At 38.0% G+C, this 22,252-nt stretch overlaps 1 protein-coding gene across 10 annotated transcripts in view; it reads right to left on the reverse strand.

Annotated features, from left to right (window-relative positions):
• The window catches only part of LOC138748142 (voltage-dependent calcium channel subunit alpha-2/delta-1), a 506,771-nt gene that overhangs the window by 81,729 nt on the left and 402,790 nt on the right, over positions 1-22,252 (reverse strand). For 4 of the 10 annotated variants that reach the window (XM_069907871.1, XM_069907874.1, XM_069907866.1 and 1 more), the window contains 4 exons: positions 21,037-21,111; positions 4,927-4,998; positions 2,283-2,354; positions 1,165-1,226 (listed from right to left, as the gene is read on the reverse strand). In XM_069907871.1, the coding sequence (XP_069763972.1) occupies positions 1,165-1,226; positions 2,283-2,354; positions 4,927-4,998; positions 21,037-21,111 (281 nt within the window). Of the gene's footprint in view, positions 1-1,164; positions 1,227-2,282; positions 2,355-4,926; positions 4,999-9,983; positions 10,041-21,036; positions 21,112-22,252 lie in introns of all 10 variants that reach the window. The other 6 variants (XM_069907870.1, XM_069907873.1, XM_069907865.1 and 3 more) reach the window with 2 other exon arrangements.

Raw genomic sequence — 22,252 nt, forward strand, 5'->3', positions numbered from 1 at the left:
GGGGCTGGTAGTCATGGTGGGGAGCTGGCTGATGGAGGACCTCAGTTTTCTTCAGGCTGACTTCCAGGCCAAACATTTTGGAAGTTTCCGCAAAACAGGACGTCAAGCGCTGAAGAGCTGGCTCTGAATGGGCAACTAAAGCGGCATCGTCTGCAAAGAGTAGTTCGCGGACAAGTTGCTCTTGTGTCTTGGTGTGAGCTTGCAGGCGCCTCAGATTGAAGAGACTGCCATCCGTGCGGTACTGGATCTTCATTGTTGAGATCCTGTAGAGCAAACCTTCTATGTACGGAAAGAGTCTCCTGAGTCGCAGCTTCAGCGTTAGCCTAAATAGTTCCAAGTCAAGCAGGAGTAAAGTGAAGAATAAAACTCTTCCTACATTAGCAAATCAATGTACCTTAACCATTACTGCATTCAGAAGCACCCCTACCAACCAAATGCCATCTCCAAATCAACAGCAATGAAGAAGTAAGACACTTTTCTTTCCTTCACCAGCCATTCTCACTGAGAAATGGCTACACTTCTTCATAGCTTCATGGGAAAGAGAAATAACTTGCCCTCTGGCAACATTGAAAAAAATATTCTTTGCTATATTTATCATGACCCGGGGAGGATAAATGAATTGCATTAGGATTTCTTGAACTATTGGCATGTTTGCAAGTAGTTTCACATGACCTGCTGCAGCAGGCAGATAACTTACCAAAATCCCTCATTGCATTGATAATGCATGTGGTGCACTGTTAGCCAGAATCAGAAACACACAAAGATAAAGACAGTACAATAGGCTTTAATCCACAAGGGCTTCCACAGAGCCAGGCTGGCTGTGGCTGCAGCAACTCTGTGTGAGGCCTCGGGAGGCCGGCGCAGGCTCATATCCTGGAGGATGATTGACACCTGACAGAGTGGGGCTTGATCCATTCAGGCCGACTGATTGACAGCTGTTATCCTGTCCCTTTACACTCCTGCAGGTACAAAGGTTGCCCCCTGCAGTAGGTCAGTGGTGTACCACCACAATGCATCAGTCAAAAGACAAGCAAAAATCCATGTCAAACCAGCTCTAAACAATGGGCACAAGGGCTCTTAAAACCAACTCTTCTTCCTCCAAAAACAATCAGTTAAAAAAAATTAAACAGGATCTCTTAAAAAAAACCAATCGACTCCTCTTACCTATAATCTGTACTATTCACTAGGGTCCATGTGTATGTCCGAGTTCCTTTGTCAATATACCTCTGAAAGGAGAAGCAAAGGATACTTATAATGAAAATAATATTTCATTTTTAATCATTATAATTCATGTATTGAACATTGTATTTACATTATTATCCACACTGCCTCAAAACATCCCAAAATGCTTCATTGCCATTGAAGTATTTTGAAATGTAGTTATGTTGGAATGGCATACCATTGTTATCAACAGCAATGAGCCAAAATGAGCTCTGAGAACAATTGTCATAATATTCATGCCATTGGTTGGAGGGCAAATCTTGGCCTTCACACCAAAAGGGCTGACGGCTCTTCTTCTCGTCTCCTGAGAGAACATTGGGAGAATTACCTTTTGAGTGGTTTGAGAGGCAATAAAGGGTAATAATGGGATAACTGTGACTGGAACTTACATATTTTGATAACGTCCTACTTTTAGCATTTAACAGTAAATGTAACACTTGAGTTTAATATTGTAATATTGATATTTTCAGGTTCATTTAACAGGAACAGATCATTTTGCAATTGAATGATCTGCAGATTTCCTGTTGTCAGAGTATTTAAAACAAGCTGCCTATGTGGTACTTTGCCCCTGTTTTTGTACTGGTTGTATAGAGGAGGCAAGGGGGTCATGAAAAATTAATTCAGTATTTTGGACAGTACATGAAAAAAAGTTAAATTATCAGAAGTTTTGTTGCGCGTGTGATATGCATATGTGCTTGGGATGCCTTTCCTCCCATCTCAGTGGACATTGAACTGCTGAAGGATTAACAATGCAGGAGAACCAGATTCTAGGAAGGTCAATTCTTCAGAAGGGAAGAAAGTTAAAAAAGAATATGTTCATTTCTCATTTCTAGGGAAGCAAATAATAATGTTCTGTCATCAGCAAGGATTCGCATAGCATGTTCTACTCAACACCATAATTCCAATTATGTAACCTTGTCCTGGATGCTTGTAATGAAGATGGAATTTTCACTTCATAAATAACGAAGAACAAACACCATTGATTTTTTTAAAACATGTATTACTTCAAGCAATGAAGAAGCAGAGGTCAATGAAATAACCAGTTAGCTGGAGACTGTTACCTCATCGTAAGATTTGATTAGTGTGTCTAAGGTCTTCTCACCATTTTGTCCTTCTATCATGCTGTGTCGTATCTAGAAGACAAAAAAATAGTTTACAGTTTCATGCAGAACTCTAAACTGCTTTGCAAAACTGTTTCATGCAAGCTCAATGAAGTTGTTTCCACAGCTGGTTAATGCCTAAATTTATGTTGCATGGGATCTAGAATATATCAGCATTGAGTAGCAGTGTTATGGCAAAGAACAATGTACTTCCCAATTTTCCACCAAGAAGTAATACAAAGATAAATTGGTAAGCATATTGTTAAGATTTGCAGAGATCAAAAAGCATCATAAGAAATAAACAAGAATTTTTAAAAAAAAAATCTATATATTGCTGACTGAAGGGTGGCAAAAAATGTACATTTTACAAGGATTAGCAAAGCATGTCTCTTCATATAATCCATTCAACACCAACACTCCAATCTTATGCATAATTTTGGCCTGGGTGCTTGTAGTGAAGGTTGAATCTTCAGATTACATTTATGGCCAGTGGCTAGTCCTGTTCTTCCTGTGAATCCGAGCACTGACAACTTCTGTAGCACTCAAGTAATGAATGCACTGGAGCTGAAATGCTAATTCACCTGGAATTCTTGCTTGGCTGTTGAATTGCTCACTGAGTTCAACGGCAGTTCTGGGTCATCCCATGCTTCATGTCACCCTCATTAGAAAGGTATGCAAGGGTTGAGTGCCCTTTTTTTGGTTTTTTTTTACTTATTCACCTTACATATTTCATTAATTTGTGGCAGGTAAATGCATTTTAACTCGATTCACTATTTACAAGCAGTCGTTTAGGGACAGGTGAAAAGCTTTTTCACAGCAGTAAAAGGCACATTTTGGGGCATCAGATTCTGCCAATTAATGAAACATTATTAATTCATTTGTTCTGGACTTGTCTAGAAAAGTACTGGAGAGAGGTTTTCCATACTTAGTCAAAAATCTTCAATATAGATTTAATATTGAATCCTTTGGTGGTCCTTTTGGGTTCAATGGGAAGGAATGATTCTTCTTCATCTCTGGTTCAGAGTCGCGCTTTATCTTTTGCCTCTCTTTTGGTGAGGTGTGTGGAAGGATGCTGGCCGATGATCATGCTGCATGACATTATGTCTTGATTGAACACGGAAAAGATTCGTTATTCAGTTAATAATTCAGATATTGGATTTCAGATGTTATGGGGGTCATTTATTCAATGTAATTAAATTGTTTGACTTGTATCTTTTCCACGTTCTTTTTATATATTCTTTTTATACCTTCATTTTTCTTTTAATATTGCATTATATAGCATTATTAGTTTCTTTTTTTGTTATTAGTTTTTTTAAATATATATATATCATTTGGAATATGAATTATAGATATGATTTATAATTTATATATGCTTAGGATATACTGAATGTTTTAACATTTTATTGAATTTTATTTTTTGTATCTTTATTAAAATTCATAAAAATACATGAAAAAGAAAAAAAGATTCTGCCACAAGATCGTGGGCTCCTCTGCTTCATGGGGCAGTGGCAGCTGTGAGGCCTGAAAGATAGTAGGAGCTACGCCGTCCTACAATCTTAGCACTACTTGTGACGAGCACAGGTCACCTCGTGTATTAAGTAAGCTAGTGGCTCAAAAAAGACTAATGTTGCTTGTGGAAAGAATATTGTCATGCTGTGAGAATATTCTCATGGCAAGAAGGCCATGTTAACTGGTGGTGTCAAATGGGGTGGATGTTGTGCTGTTTTATTCATCGTCCTTTTATCTACCACAAATATTTCCAATATTGAGCTAGCTCTGTCTTAATGTCTATAGATTAAAACAAAGTTCAAGAATTGCCTGTTTGAATTGGTAACATTTGTGTACTTGTATCTCAACACTAATCTACAGATTATAAAAAAGAAATGTTCCAGGCATATAGATCCCATTCACAATCAATAGTACAGCTATTCAAATCTTAATTCATGCTCTTTCACTAATACATCCAATTAAACTTTTCTAGAACAAATGTTCTTGTATTCTTGGGACCTGGTTGGCTAACTTGAAAGAGTTTACTCTGATAGTTTGCCATTTTATATACAAAAAAAAACACATATAAACATCACCTGAACAGTGCCACAGGTAATTTGTTGGTTTTACGTAAAATTGTGCTTTGAGAAACTCAATGTTTTACTTAACGGAGATGCAATTAACCTTAATCGTGTGATTAGGTTATCTGAGGAAAATGCTTATTTGTAAAATATTTTCTTAAAGGAATGAGTAATGCATCATAGAGAAATGAAACCCCCTTGGAATGCATTTAGTCACCAAGCAAGTCCATTGGTGTTATTTGACCAGAGTTCACTAATGGGATCTGGAGGCATTTATGAGTCTTCATTGCTGAAAGCTTGCCAGCTCGAGCCCGTTCATGATTATACAGACAAGCTGTCACATTCAATGAGAAGGCTACAAAAACACTTCAGGTAAACGCATGACCCCCACGACATAAAAGGCCATAAAAATACAAACGCATATGTATCTGTTCACGTTATATTTATTGTGTTTAAAGTGAGCCCAGGCTTTACAGGGTTAATAGGCGCTGACCTGCCACTCTCGCTAGCCCACTGGCCATTCAAGATCATCTTACCTCCACCTTAATTTCATTCTCCAGTTCAGCATCTAGAAAATCCAAAGTGACGGGCTCCTGAGATTTGGGATTCTAAATCAAAAGAAATAATCGTCAAACTATAAGTGGAAAATACAAGCTGACATCAAGTTCAAGATTTGAGCCTCAAGTAGTGAGAAGATTTTTCTATCTTTTCTTAATAAGGATGTTAAATAAAAGGACAGCAGCTGATAAAACAAATGTTTGTTCAAGAAAACATCTTCATGTAATATTCAGTTTGACTGCAGATTATTATGCTATCCAAATGCTTAATATAATTTTTCTCTAAGCTAATTGTTTTGACCCATTTATGATATGGATGCTGGTTGACCTGAGGCATTATACTATCACAACTAATTGCTTCTATATTTAACCTTTATGTAACATGGTGATACTGAACTATACCAGCCATTCCTCCATTTTCGACTTGATGAATTCAGTGACATTACACAGTATAATAAAAACAATGCAATTTCAGAATCAGAAGAGAGGAAATTTGTTTTATACAGTCTAGAGTAATTTCTTATTCAGATCTGAGGGCAGTCATTGATTCTTTACAAAAGAATTCTCCTCTGCAAAATTGTCTCACATTTTCCTAGTTTATAAGTGTCAACACATTTTATTGGGATGTTTCATCTAATTTAAGACCAAAAAATTAATCTCTACGAACGATAAGCGATTGTGGTGTCGGGTGATCCATTTTAATTATCCCACTGGGACTACAGAGAACATTTATGAGGCTGGTGACATCCATTCCTTTGGCCAAATGTGGATTTGACGAATGGACTACTTTCAGCAATTTGATGTGGTTTTTACATTGTGAATTATTTCACACAGGAGGGCTGCAGAATTACATGGTACAACTCATGATAAATAAATCCCAATCATAATCGCCAGTGAAGTGGGGATTCAACTTCCTTTTGCTTGGGTTTTGGTTGAAGAATTAGAGAACAATTTTCAATTGGAATTTAATAGCAGATAGAATTTTTTTTAAAAGCTAACTCAGCTATTACTCCTTTTTAATTTATCTAATTGGATTAAGCTAAAGATAATCAACGGCATTCATTTTGAAACTGTCAGAAATTAGAATTTACATTTCGTGAATCAAGTGGGAATCTGGGTTGATGATCTGCTCACCATCAGCAGAGCTGTCCTACCCTTCCAATTCCACAGAGCACAATTCATACTTAATTGGCATGTTCAAGAAGTAAACTTCAGCACCATCAATCCAAGCTCAAGAATGGATCACAGGATCATATCAAATTCATCTGTTTCATCTACTGAACTGTATTTGCATTAATTTAAAAAAAATAACATTTTATGTCACATCATTTATGCTTCTCACAGCATCAATGAAACTTATATTCCATAGAGCAAATCAAAGTGGCCAATGCACTGTTAATCTGCCGAATGCAGCAATATCCTGGTGAACCTGCAGAGCATCACCAGGATGCACTTCAAAAGAGCACTTTCTCCTGGCAGAGCAAAAGATGCACGTTCAATCATGACACACGTTGCCCTCAATAAATAGCAAATAGCACAATCAAATGACAACAGTTACATGTGCAGAAGACCCCATAACGTTACTAACCATGCAGCATGCATCAAGATACGATCCCATAAGCAGGTCACGTCACATTTCAGTACATGTGGTCATGGAAAAAAAACTAAAAGTCAGAAGCAATTATACAAGGCAGCTTGGACAGCAACAAAATAAAGCTGGTGAAATACAGTGGAAGAAACTGGCCCCTTCATAATGACTCTTTTAAACCACCAGATTAGCCATGTAGGTTGGCGAGGTGCAATGAGTGAAATTGTTTGATCGTAAAGCCTTATATGGAAAAGTAAAACAATGGGGCAAATCTTCCTGATTATAGTTAATTTTTTCAAAAAGAACTTCTCAAACTTGCATGGACTCATTGCAAATCTCAGATGCCACCACAGCTCAAACTCCACTCGGCTACTTAACTCCGCATCAAAGAGAAATGTCTCGCTGCCCTAACCTAGCATTATGTGGTATATAATTGGTCTTTCATGTTAATGGAAGTTCGTGACCTATGAAATGGGGAAGATAGTTAATTTTTATTCATTTATGTAATTTATTTAATGTATTTACAATTTAACCTCAAATGCTTTGAATGTGTTTTAATGAATATTTTTATTTTTTAGAATATTTACAGCTTTAAGTTTTTAATTTCCTCTGAATATGAAAGACTTTCGAACATTGTTAACTTCACTTACAGGCTTTGGAGGAGTCGAAGCTGCTTCCTTAGCTCCTCACGAGTGGGTGATGACTGCCGCTGAACAATCTAGCCCACTACGCTACTCAATGATGGTATATTGTGTTAGGAATTTAAATCAGTGCAAGCCTGGGACGGTCTGAAAGAGAGGCCTGGTAACACACTGTGGTGGTACACCACCGGCCTACTGCGACCTCTGTACCGGCAGAAGAGCACGGGAACAAGGCAACACCTGGCCGGCTGTAAATCAGCCAACCTGAATGGACCAAGCCCCACCCGGTTGGCTGTCACTCACCCTCCGGGATATAAGCCAGATCCGGCCCTTTGAAGACAGTCTCAGAGCTTGCAACAGCACTCCTCACAGCTAGCTCTGTGGGAGTTTATGTCGAATAAAGCCTGTAGAACAGACTTTATGTTTTGTGTGTTTGCTTCTGTTCGATAGCGCACCACACACGCCATTCCAGATTGCATATTCATACCCCACTTGCGGAGAAATTTGCCACTGGGAAATAAGGGAAAATGGTTTCAACGAGAGGTTGTTAAGAGTCTGGAGCTCATTGTTGGAAGGCTCAGAGGCAGAAAGTCCTCCTCGGATCATATTTAAAAAAAATACTTAAATGTGCTCATGAAGTGTTGTGTCCCGCAGGGTACTGCTCAAATGGGATTAGACTGGGTAGTTCTTTATCCAACATGCAAGGGCATGATGGGCCAAAGTGGTTCACCCTTCAATGGCCTTACTCTACAAGTTCCAACAGCAGTCCATAGCCCTTCATCAATACTGCATGTAAAAGTAGATGTTTAAATGTGTGGCCTTCTCCCACTCAAATGCATCCATAAGGGGCCATAGAATTCAAGGGATCTCCTCCCAGTACAATTTAAAATGCCTCTAGTTTGCATCCAAAATCTGCACAGTCTTGGTGCCTTTTGTATGTTATCTCTCCTTTTCCTGTGGCTGTGTGTCACTGCCCTAATATGGAAGGAGCCTATTATTCTAATACCAAACAGTGTTCCCTTTCTCCTTCTGTCAATGCTAATTGAGAACAATTTTCCCTCTTGGGGCTTCGTCCCTTCCTCCCCAAACGGGGCACATGCATGTTGGGCATCGGTTTCACTCACTTGCACATTCAGCCCAAAAGACATCGATGGAATCCCATGTCAGGTCACAGACAACACTCATTTATTGCTTGAGATTTGAAACAAAAGAGGCATTTTAATTTTCAGTTAATTTGAAATGCTCGGAGACAGGAACCTCCAATGCTTTATTGGCATCATATAACAGATACCTCAGCCTCTTCCACTGTATTTTAATAAATCAATGAGAACTTACCAAAAAATGTACAACAGGCAGCAAGCATACAGTGCTGTTTCCCACAACACACCCATGCAAGTACTTCAAAGGAACACCTACAGAAAGCCTATAAAAGCAGCACATCAAACACAAACTATATCAATAGAAAGGTTATCACTTTAAATGAAAGGATTTAAAGTATTTCAGGAAATTGCATTCAAGCTCCACATTCCCACGAACTGGCACTGAATTTCATGTTAATGCGTTGGTGAAGAAATGAGGACAACATGGTGATGAACATCTGACAAAGAAATATTTATGCAGGACATATAATTGCAAACTTTTCACGGCTATATTTCTCATATTTCACAGATTTTAGCATGGTAAATGAGTTTGGTATATGGCCAGAAAAAATGGTGTACAAAATCCTTAATGCTGTTCTATGTCATAGAATACTCATAGAATTGTTTTTAAATCTATCTATACTTCGTGAACTTAACCTGCAACTTATCCAATAATACTCAGAATGAAATCCATATAATTTTCCAGGATCTGTGAATTGATTTAATTTAGTGTCCTGAGCCCAACTCTGGTTTAAATTTTACCTTTGTTCACTGACATATGTCACTCGTTTGCTTTCAATAGTTTCCATCCTCAGGGTAATCTCTCTGCTTGTGTGGGCTTGAGGTAACACACTACAGAAATTCCTTGTTTACAGTTTCCACCACAGAAGCACCTTATTACGATTTGAAAGTGCAATTTAAGTGCTTGCCCACAGGCAGAGTGATTGCATTATCCACACTGTAGGTGCTCTTTCAAGCTTGGAAAGAGTTCACTGGTTGGAAGCAAGTGGAAAATTCAATAATTTGACACGGCAGTGATGAGAACCGGTAGTATCTTCATGTATTTGACAATACACATTGATGCTTAGTCTCTACTATTCAACTTCTGGATTTCTTCAACTTGTAATTGTACTTTGAGATAACGTGAGATCTCAATATCAGGTTATTCGTATTTGAAAGCAATAATTAACTCTTTCATTGCGGAGCATAAATGCTACACATTTCTTCTGTTGAAATGACACTTATCAGGAAAACTGCCATCCAAAAATAAAATTCTTAGAAGATCTGGCCTTAAGCAAATATGGATGTGTACCCTAGACATCAAACAAATGCAACAAATGCATGCAGAGCCTGTGGAAAACAATTGACCATACCAATCACATACAAAACCAACCATTTTAATCCATCTGCAAATCACATTTTCTTTTAAGCCATTACTATTCCCAAATGGAGCAGTCTGTTTTCAAGGCAAAGATCACGATCAAAATGTCAGCCATAAACAAGTAAGATGGATTAGTTATCATGGACATTTCAAAAGTCATGCTTCAGGATTTTTCTTTGAGGAGCTAGGCCCACTTTTGGCCCCTTGCATATAAGCTTGCCAAACCCCCTTCTTGAAGCTTCAGTGCTGGCAGCTCTGCAGCACCAATGCTATTGCCACCACATTACCTGTGCATAAGGATGTCTCTCTCTTAAATTAACCTTTGGGATCGCTACACCAATTGACTGAAGTAATAAGAAAGGAAAATTTTTAAATTAAAATAACAATGATCAACATGAAATATCTTTCTATGGTTAAAATGCAATTCAGATGACAGGATGAGATTCCTGAGGAAGTCCAAAGATTATCCACGGAAATCCTCATCCATTCTTCATTTCTGCAAATATTACACTTGAATGTGTTTGCTTTGCGCATTTGGGTTTAAAACCCAAAATTAAAAAATTGCTGGCTTGGAGATCAGGTATTTAAATCCTAAAGCTGGCAGGTCAACAGCTTCAATCATTTCATCCTGAGTGCTCAATCAATAATTCTCAAAACTGAGTGAACATTACTGACACATTTCTCAGGTATGCTGCATTTGGAACTGACTTTAATCTGTCAAGCCAAATCTTTACTCCATCAGTTACCATCAATGGCAACATTAATCTATAGTTTTTTTGGTTAATCATAAAAGTGAAATTAGATATGGAGCTCCTGTTTTGTGGAACAAAAATGGGCAAAAATATGACATCATCTACTTTGGTAGAAAAAAAATCTACAGCTCTATATACTTTTTGAAACATGTGAAGTGATTGAAAGGAGTTGGGATTCAGTGTGTCATCCTTACACAAGTTATTGAAAATTGATGTGCAGGTTTTAACTAAGAAATGCACAAAACTTGTAGATCTCGAAGGTAGATAAGGATTCCTCTGGCTGAAATATTGAGATTCATTAAGAAGTTTCTTCACCTGTGGGTAGACAATCTTCAGAATTTTCTATCCAGGAAAACTGTGGATGCTCAGCCACTGAATATATTCAAGATAGAGAAATGTTGGACAAATATAGGAAAATGGACCTGAAGAAAAAAATCAGCTATGATTTTACAGAATGGCAGAGTCGGAAGAGGATGAGGCTTAGCGCAGTCTGGTCTTTAACTTTGTTTCTATGTTTTCCATAAAATGACACACAAAAGATGCTCGACCTGAGACTGGTTTGAACTTGTTTTCAAGCATTGTGAGTGATTCCCAACTGGAGGTTTATAGATAGCTGCATCTTGATATTACAAAAAATGGTCAACATCTCTGCCTCCGAGAGAAGGGCAGTTCAGTATGCAGAATGGAAAAGAGCAATAAATTATCTTTACATTGTATGAAACCAGTAGAAGCTCTTTCTGGCTCACTGGTAACTTTGAGACAATGTACATCTTATCACCAACCTTCCAGCTACTAGGTCCTGGTACTTCCCGAAGGATCGCTGCCAGAAATGAGTCCTTTTATAGACTAACAAGAAATAACTCACTTGAATTTTGATTCCTAGGGACCAATTTTGAGCTGGGCTTGGGTCTACTCACTGATTCAAGTGCCGCACTGATGTTGGCATTTGATCCAAATCTGTACGGTTTCCAGCTTTGAATCATGATCGTTTTTCATTACGAAAAATGCACTTTACAGGGCAGCAATGAAATTTCCTCTTGCTATGAGGTTATCAAGGTTGAGGGTAGTTAAGATGTTGAGGTGAACATAAGCAGGTTTCTTTTGAAAACTAGTCGGCCTCACAAACTACTCCTGGATGCATTTTACTGGGAATGCCTGTCCCAGAGGAAAGACAGATGTCGGGAACTCTGCAATGACATTCCATTTCATTTCAGAACTAAATAGGGAGAGATGAACAATGTTAACAAAGTAAAAAAGAAAGAAGGGCACAGGCCCGAAACGTTGGTAAAATCACCTTGAAGAAGGGCTCAAGCCCAAAATGTTGATTACATACATTTACCTCTTTGGACGCTGTGTGAGCTGCTGAGTTCCTCCAACACTTTTGTGTTTTTATTAAAATATTTTCATTGCCATTTTTACTAGTCAGTTTGAATAGACAAATGAATAGTAAAAAAACAAATGAATATTCCAAAGTAATGGAAATATTTGCTTGAAGCTTGGAACCATTAACCACTTTTTGTATCAAATGATATATCAACTGTCATCATTAACAAATCAATGCGAATACAAATACTTACAGCTTATACATCCAGAACATCCATTATCCTTATTTTTTCATTCTAATGAAGAACATCAACCTTGCTTGACCACTTATGTAATAAAGAGGTTCAAGCAAAGTTGTCCCATAATGTTTTAATTAAGAGGAAGATGGACATTTCAAAAATAAACACAATTTTATATAATTGAATTGCTGAAATATCAGCCTATATCTATTTTCGGAGCAGGCCTCTTTCCCTTGACTGTTTGTAATCAAATGCTCAATAGATTCGACCCATATTTTCATTCGACTGGCAGTAAGCACGGAAAGTTCAAACTCCTTGTTCAATTAATCTACTTTTCAAATATTCATTTCAAATGTGAATTGTAACAACTTCGTCAAGAAATTAGTGCAGAATGCACCCTTCCAAAAAGCTGATCCTCATTTCCAGCTCAACATTTGAGGAGAAATATTTAGGTGATCAAATTTTCTCTTCCTGCCCAATACCCCAAACACTAATTCTAAAACCAAGCAAAACTTGTTTTTAAAACAACTGTGCTACTGGGCCAAGTTAGTAAATTTAGATGCTTCTCTGGAAATGGTTGGGGCAATTGCTGATAAATATTAGCATGTATAGTACAGCATTTGATTTAGTGTTACTTTTGTGGGAATATTTATCTTTCTAAATAATCAAAAAAGGATCAGATTACAGAGTGATCTAATTATGACAAAAATATTAGCAGTGGTGCATTGACATTTTAAATTACTCTCTAACTATTAGTGAAAAAAAATACAGGATTTATCAAAACATGCATATGTCCATTAGACCATAAGGACATAAGAGCAGAAATATGCTATTCAGACCATGAGCTGATCTATTTTTCCATCCAGCCCCACTGACCACCATTCTCCCCATAACTTTTGAAGACCTGGCTAATCAAGACCTATCAATCTCTTCCTTAAATATGCTCAGTGACTTGGCCTCCACAATAACCTGTGACCACAAATTCCCCACCACCCAGATCTGGAGCTCTGTGGACAAGTTGTGGCCTCTTCTCCCAGACTCTCCCATGGGAAACAACCTTTCTACATCTACTCTGTCCACGCCTTTCAACATTCAAAATGTTTCCATGAGATCCACCCCACCCCCCCCACCTCGCTCATTCTCCTAAATTCTAATGAGTGCAGGCCAAGAGCTGTCAAATGCTTCTCATAAGATAGCCCTTTTATTCCCGGAATCATCCTTTAAACCTCTCTTTAATATCCTTTCTTAAATGAGAAGCCCAAAATTCCTCACAATACTCCATGTGAGGTCTCACCAGTGCCTTATAAAGCCTCAATCACATCCCTGCTCTTCTATTCTATTCCTCTTGAAATGAATTCCACCATTTCATTTGTCTTCTTCACCACCAACTCAACCAGAAAATTTACCTTCAGAGTAACCTGCACAAGGACTCCCAGGTCCCTTTGCATCATAGTTTTTCCATTTTCAGTCACACACATACACATTTAATGTCTCATGTAGGCTTCAAAACACTCAAATCAGGATATCAATTCTGATTATCTACGGTGGAAGATGAGAGGTGACTTCATAGAGGTCTACAAGATTATGAATGTCATGATGGACAGCCAACATCTTTTTCCTGGGGGAAACAGTAGCAACTACCAGAGGATATGTGTTTAAGATGAGGGGTTAAAAAGTTTAGGAGAGGCGTCAGGGATAAGATTTTCTTTCCCCACACATGGTAGTGAGTGCCTCAAGTGCATTGGCAGGATGGCGTGGAGATTTGAAGGACATGGATGCAAGAAAAATAGAGGGTTATGGATGTGAGATAGAGAAGGTTTAAATTGTCGAGTAGATTTATATAGGTCAGCGCAACATTGTGGGCCAAAAGGCCTGAATTGAGCTGTAATGTTCTATAGAATGTGGAAGTAGTACTTGATGGCAAATAAAGAAACAATTTCTGGTTTAATTCATCTCCAGCATTTCATTGTTCTTTGCTGCTTCTCTGACTTGATCTAAGACATCAAACATAAATGGCTAGATGCCTGAACTAATGGAGGTTGAACCTGGGGAAGCTATGGTAGAGCTCTCTACTCTTTGATGAAGTGAGATTGTGGAGGTCATGGATTAAATAATCAATAGCCCTTTTCATTGCCTAACCAGTAAATTGGCGATTCAACGAACCGGTTCAAAATTACATTTCTGCTGTTCACACAGGACCAATGTTAACCGGTTCTCTGCGCCCTTCCACACTCATCACCCGGCATCCCAGAGCAAAAGGGCGCCTATCCTCCAGTGGTGACGTCCTGCTTACCCCCTGTCCCTTTCACACTGGGCTAACTGGTATGCCAATTCAAAACGAGTCAGCAATCCCCGGGCCGATCTGATGCCTGCATGCCAGTTCGTGAGCATTCACACTGGCACGTTAACTGGTAGATTGGCAGTTAATTACTGGGTTAAAGTCCCGGTGTGAATGGGGCTAATGTATGAACTTTGAAAATCTAAAATATACTTCAACAGCAGTCCAAGAACTATTGGCTACATTGTAGGGATTGAAATTTGCCTGGAACACAGAGATTAGCACTTTTATAAAAATGATCGTTCGAAGACTTCAACGAATCAGTCATTAAGAAAATCAACACGATCAATTTTGTAACAATTTTCGTGAATGTTACTTAGTTTGAACATTCAGCTCACATTGCATTAAGTATTCAGTAGTACAGTACTATAACTTTGGGCTGGTCAGACTGATACTTGTGATCTAAGCATGGATTCACCTGCTAATGTTAATTGTTTGAACATCTAATTGTACATATTAATTAGTACATTTCAAGCATGTCTACTGATTGCAAGAGCAAGAACTGACAATTAATTTATTTACAACATCAATCTTAAATCGATTCTGCCATTGTAAGGGGGTCATGGTTAGCACAGTGATCAGCTCCATGCTATCATCAGTACAAAGGGTTCGAATCTAGTGCTGTGTAAAAGGATTTTTAAAATATTTTCCCCCAGGTCCGCATGGGTTGGCTTCTGGGTGCTCTGCTTTCCTCCCACTCTCTAAAAACATAGGGTTTTGTTAGTTAATCGGTGTATTTGGACAGCATGGGATCAAGGGCCTCTTACCGTGATGTATGTTTAAAAATGAAAATAAAAAAATACCTAAAGGGTGTTTTCAAAATGATGAAGTCCAGCTGTTAATGAAAAGTCTTTTTTATCATCAACAAGAAAGTCATGTCCTGAACTATACTAGTAAACTCCACCACTCGTACAGACTTCTATTCGAAGCATGCGGCGTCCTGGCTGAATGTTGTAAGTTTTGTTTATAATGGGATCAGCATAGATTGAATGGAAAATGTATCTAAATGTTGCACTCACTGACCTTGTATTAAACTGCTCATTAATTCCTTAAAATTCAGTTTTAACGTGAATGATAAATATAGCCGAGAATTTACAAATTCTGTAACGGCAAAACTGACAGAGTGTGCCATCGTGATACCGCAATAGGAGAATAGTGTGAGGGGAAGTGGGAGTGGGGCAGGGAACAGAATAAAGCCATGGCTGCTAAATTGCAGAGGAGGAATGATGAGCTTTACAAATGACTGCCACATCCTTGGTTCCGCCAGCTGTCAAAGCTATTAGAAATCTTGAATGTTTCGGCATGTCTTTCGAGCAAGATTATCTAATTAAATAACTTTTAAATTAAAAAGTGAAAACTAAGGTGCATTAAATATTGAACTAAATTTAATGAAAACACAAGTAGATGAACTGAGACCTGCTTTAGTCCCTTGTGGGTGTCGAGGAACCGACAGGAGCTGATTTTCCTGCAGCAGATCACAGTTGCCAGGTTCTCCAGTGTTAATGCTTAGTTACGTGAGCTGAAGTGTTTAATGGTACATTGCGTCATTAGCAAATCTTCCTGGCTCCAAATTAAATTGATGTACTGAATATGCAGATTAAAACTCACTCAGATATATACTTTACAAATTACCATTATAAATTATTATGTTGATGAGTGTCTAGCTTAATCAAATGCGTACTCTGTAAAGTGTTCATCCAGTATTTTGTGCTTTTTCCATCCTAAAGCACTGGCTGGGAAAAATATTCGACGTATTTGGTCGATGTATTTGAGCTTTAGTCCCACAATTCTTGGGACTAACATTATGAGAGTCGTGGACAGCTAACTTAAGGGAAATCCATGCTAGGGCAAATGCAAGATCTGTGTTGCCACTAGTCTCTGCAATGAATGCAATATCAATTTAAATAAAAACTCAGGACAAAAACAAATACTAAGCAATTGCTTAATTTCTAGCCAGTTCAACAAACAAGTAAAAAAAGTTACAATTACAAATTATTTAGTTGTTTAATGACCATTCAAGGGTAGTGAGGGAATTCTATTGAAAATCACTGAAAAGCATTTAAATAAAATGTATCATGCTCCCAAAGGTTGCAAATAGAAAGCGAGTTATGGTGGTTTGCAGTGTACATTTACGCTGTGCTCAGCTCGATTGTAAACAGAATCACCTTGAATGAGGGCTCCGATGGAATGCTGGGGCTGTTTGAAAAGTTATGATTGCAGTAAGTTTTCATCAGAACATTGTGCAAGACTGTGATTTGGTAGCATGAAAACAGGATGTGATAAAAGAGAAGAGAAGGAATACTTGATTGGAAAAGTCTGCCCTCAAATCTGTAGCAGTTCATCAAATAGATTAAAGAATGAAGACGACCTGGCTAGGATTTAGGTTGATACATTGCAGTTTGCATACGGTATTAAACTACATGAAACATCCATACTGGTTCAAAGTGGAGCTGGGTAAGAAAGGGCAGGAAAAAAAAATGGCAACTTTTCAGGTAAATGTCGAGTCACTTTGACAGTTTAATTTTTGCTGAGATTGAAAGAGGTCCTTAGGTCTGGCAATAATTACAGGGAGATTTTGAAACTGAATGGGCGGTGATGTTGATGAAATCGAGTGACGAGAAACAATTCCACACTTTAGACACCAAATCGGTGTTATAAATTGCAACAATGAAAGGTTTATTAATTTCTAAGATTAGAAAAACAAAGTCAGACAAGCAGATGAAATTACTGTTGACAGCATAAGCCAGAAAGATGACAATGTAATTAGTCAATATAATTCAGAATGTATATACAGAATTCTCTTGTGCCCACAGTGAATCAGCGTTCAGTTTCTTTGAGGTGTGCTTCCCAATATTAATTTCTTTGTGATATTTGAAGGATGGTAACAGAGAAGGGATTCACTCACCTCCTGATTACAAAGTCCCTTTCAATTCTGTCTTTTGCTAAAATTTAGAAAGTGAAGGTGTGAAGGTAAGGATTCTGGTGTGCAGAGGGCTAAAATAAATGGCAGAGAGAGACCTCCAATAGGTGAAATTAATTATAATTCTGTTTTGGGTAAACCTGAGGGATTCCTGATTCAACCTTGCCTCTGCTTTTTTTCTGGTTAATAAAAGAATCATCACAGTTAAGTTCGATTGCCTCTCTGCATTTTACATTGAACACCTTGGTCATGCAGAACCCATTGTTGTATGTTATAGGTCAATAAAATAACTGCAATAGTGTTAAATATTGACACCATGAACCATTTTCGTTCAATGCTTTCTCTCAGATAAATTCCATCTTTGGAAATTCAGAAATATACGGAGAAGCTGATTTCACAATGTTGTCCTGTGTGGACTTTATTTCCTGAGACAGGCTGTTTTTTTTTCTTGTCGAGTCTCCTGTGGTTCGGAACGCTTCCTCTCCTTCATATTCTATTAGCTATTTTTCACATTATCTAACATTGTGGCCTTTATTATATCTATAACTAACATTTTCTTGTGGTCTCAGGCATCTCTTCTAATGTTTAGTTTTGTAGATAGATTTTTCTGTTGGCAGTCTTATTGCTTATTTCTTTGGGTACTGATCATTAGCTTACTGGAAAAGTCCTTTCCAGTTTGAGGGCATTTGTTATTTTCCTTCTTTCAGCTGCAGTTTCTATTCATCTTTTATAGATTGACGGTTCTTTTTTCATTTAAGGCAGCTCCAATATCTTTTTTGAGAGATATCCTAACTGAGCAGCTTTGGATGACAGTGTCTGGGAAAGCTTAATGCACAACATCTGGATTTCTCTCGTGCTGCATGTTTGGTCTCTCTTTGCCCTGCCGCCCATCTTCCTTCTTGCTCAGCCTGAGAAGGTTCCAGCTCAGTTGGATTTCATTGCCCTGGCATAATATCAGCTCTACCTTTAGATGCAAGTCTCAACCCAGTGAACTGTTAGTTGACAGTCATAATAAATATAAGAATAATGAAATAGCTAAGAGAACAAGATTTAAAGTAACATTTAAGTGTTACTTTACCAAATAAATGTCATATTATTCTTCTGCCTCTGGTTTCTTTGTATACTTTCCAAAGGTGCCCACAGTCCTTTCATTAAACGGTGATGGGGAGATACATCCTCACCTACAGCTGTACAGAGAATGTACTACTGCCTGCCTCACCAGTAACAATTAGGGTATGTCGACAAGCCCCATGGTGTGTTAATGAAGATTTATTCAAGGTAAAAAGCAATGCTCAAAATTTGGGTATCAATTCAGTGACTAGTGATGTATGGTGATGCACAGAATACAAGAACTTTGCAGTAAGTATTTGGTGACATCTGTGCAATGAATCATCTCCCTGCTTAGAAAAGGAGTGGGTGTCAGACCAGAGGTGTCTGCGGCCTTAAAGTGCCTATGTATTTTGTTGACAGATATGGTTCTGGCATAGAGAAAGGGCAGTGTTTCCAATTGAACCATCTGAGAGAAAGGGCCTTCCCAATTCTTTTTGTCCAAGGGTTCAAAAAGGAGAGGCAATCGTGTCCTGTTTTTCCAAGTACCAATGCCTGACAGCAGGGGAATTTTTTTTAAATTTATTGTGTAGAGGTGATTTATGATTTACCTTTTGACCTGGCAAATTTCAATCCCTAATGACTATGCATTTAGGAAAAAAATGAACACTCTACTCTTATTAAATACACTCAGGCAGGCTCACCTCTTTATATGATATTACATGGACAGATTGAGGTCTAAGAAGCAATTTCTAGTGAAAGAATTACATTGAAGTTTTCGAGTCAGTACACATGTCCTGTCAGATCCACCCCACCGCTAGTTTGCTGGATAATTAATACAGCCAATATGTAAGCTGTCTTCGCCATATACCTTTGCAGAGAAAGGGATTTCCTTCACTCGTCATCCTAACACCACAAGCAAAATGGTAAAACTATAGAGACTCATTTGCATTCCTGTTGGGGGTTTTCTTAAAGGATGAAAGATTAGATTTTTAAGAAATGCCTATGTCCCTTTCTATCAACTCAATTTTCAGTGAGTGTTTTTCAGGTAAGATGAAACTCATTCACTTCAGTTCAGTTCTGAACAATAGAGGATACCTGAACTCAGTCCCATGCAATACCCTCTGCTACATTAACCTTCTACAACTGTACAGGTGCAAACTAACTGCAGGTTTCACTGCTGCATCTAGCCTCGCAAAGCAGAGCACTGATTACCTCAAATGGTGGATCCCAATGCCCTTTTCACAGTGGCCTGATGGCTTTATCAAGGCCTTTTGTGGTGATATGTTTCCTCCATTGTATATCGCTACTGTTGACTACCGTATATATGGAGCTGGCCCGCCCACTGATACCCTACGACTTCTCCCCCATGGTCCCGGGCCATTAAGGTCGAGCCACCTCACCCTTCCCTCCATTCCTGTACATGGATCCAGGCCAGCAAGGTTCTTCTGTATATTAAAGCCTAGTCTTGGTGGTTACTGACAATGTACCACATCTTTTCAACTCTTTAAGTAGGTCTCCTCTGACTAGAGAAATCTAAAAATAGTTAAAACTAAATGAAATAATTAAAAAAAAACATTTAATACACATCAATTAAATCAACTTACCTTTTTTTAATGCAGATTGACAATCCCATTCAAGTCAATGAAGCTGCAGGGTTAAGTGCAAGCCATGGCTGGCTTAAAACTGAAGAATTCAGCAGTGGGGTAAAATGTCAGGAATGTGATCTCCAGCACATTCTTGACTTCCACATTGTGGCTATCAGACATGCAGAGCTTTGCATTCATCTCCACGGACTCGAGAGCTGGATGTCAGTTACATTTGTTATAATCATTTGTTCCTATTGCGTATTTACCCAGATTAAAACCTCCACAAAGACTTAAATGCCACTCCATATTTTGCACATAGGATTGACAATGTTCACTTTCCATTATGCAGCACATAATAGAGGTCATTTCAGCATCTACAAATTATGTCCAAAACGTACCATTTTTAATGTTCAATTGGAAAAAGAATCAAGTTAAACATATATTTTAACCAAACCAATATCATTACAGAAGAGGAAGACTACTAATAATTGCTACTGATACAGAAAACAGTTACATTCATAATTAACTCAGGTCACTTAGCGGGTATCTTAAGATCACATCATTGTCTCTGTTTCCAAAATTCCTCTCTGGATCAAATGAGGCAAATAGGCAATCTCGCAGAAGGCCGTATCAAATTTGACTTACGAAAGTCCAGTTCAAGGCAAATGTGAAAATTTGGTTATTTGTTTTCTTCCAGCCAATCATTAAACATCTGTTCAAAATTATTGAACCTAATATAAGTTATTTAAGTCTCAAATGTTCAACAGAGTCCCTCAAAATTCATTGTGCGATTAAGTGTATGCGATACAAAACTGAATCAAATCACCTGGTTGTAGCCCTTATGTAAATGATGATCAAAGATGATCTTTTGTTGTCTTATACAATTAAATCCCAGTATTGTAAAGATACTTTAGTGTCAACAATGTTATTAAAATCACACACTAGTACACTTTAGTTATTAATCCAAAAAGTGATGAGTGTCAAATAAAAATCAATAAATATCTAGGATGCTGCATTCAGGTTATACAGTTTTAATTATTTTATTGCAAGTTACTAACGTTTTAAGAGTCTGAAGTAATAGGTCCTCATGCATTTACCATTTGGATCGACACACAATTTTAATGTAACTCACCTTAGGCTGAAGATTTGGATGAAGCAATACATAACCATTAGGATCGATTGCAAAATAATATCCATTAGGGCCAAGCTGTTATAACATGAAAAAGATTTTTATAAGCCAATACTACAAATCACATGCAAAATGAAATTACTTTTAATTTTTTGTAATGTTATGAAAAAATGCAAGATCTATATTTTGTTTCAAGATGGTGGTATTTTCCTAACATGAAAACATCAAAGACTTCATGAAAAGCAATGGATTGCACTCAGGAGGACCGGAGACACATCTTGAAACACTCTTTCACGGGGTGCTACTGCCCAACCTGATCCAGGTTTGTACGGATAAGTGATTACACCAGCGGTCCAGCAAAGGGCTTGGCAGCCAAAAGTCTCATGCAAGTTAGAGGCAGCTGGAGATTGGCTCGTGGGAGTCAGGTATTGGGACCAGAATTCCTGAGAGTGAGCAGGGCTCCTGAAGGGCCTCGTGCCTTCTTCATAGTGTTGGTGGGGTTCAGAACCAGGCATTGAGGAGGAACTCTTGATGCCTAGAGCTCGGGTTCATTGCTGGAACAGACAGGAGATCAAGCGGCTACGGAGGTTATTGGAGTGCATGAGGTGGTGGGTTTCACAGACAATCAGTGTCTCTGAAGGGACTCTTCTTTGCTTTTCTTCCTGCCATGGTAGGGGTGCTGGGACTAGTGGTGACCCTAAGTGTCCCTAAACATTGTGTATTTATGTACATGGTAATCAAGGAACTTTGAAATAAGTTTACACTTTCAAAAATTACAGCTGCAATTCTCAGTGTCTAGACTGTGGAATAGATTTAATTGTTTATAATTACCATTAATTTTGAAGTAATGAGTGAAATTCTGTATACACACAAAGCCAACAATGACTTGGAACAGCAAATCCATTAAACATTTAGTATATTTTCAACGCAAGAATTTTAAATTTTGTATTATTTTCATTATTAGAATCATTTACTGATTAAACCTGAAGGTGATTAATGATATTTTCTTGAGAAGCATCAACACATAGCCTGTTAGACTGCATACAGAATTGAAGAGTATAAAATACAGAAAACCAAGGAAATGCTATTCATAATGGACTAAAAACAGTAAAGTCCCTGATATCTGGAATTCAACTATCCGGCATCTACCAATCCCCATAGGTGCCAGATACTGGGGTTTTTAAGTACAGTTAACCTTTAACACACACATTGGGTTCTC

Source organism: Narcine bancroftii, chromosome 13, assembly GCF_036971445.1.
Source record: "Narcine bancroftii isolate sNarBan1 chromosome 13, sNarBan1.hap1, whole genome shotgun sequence".
NCBI lineage: Eukaryota > Metazoa > Chordata > Chondrichthyes > Torpediniformes > Narcinidae > Narcine > Narcine bancroftii.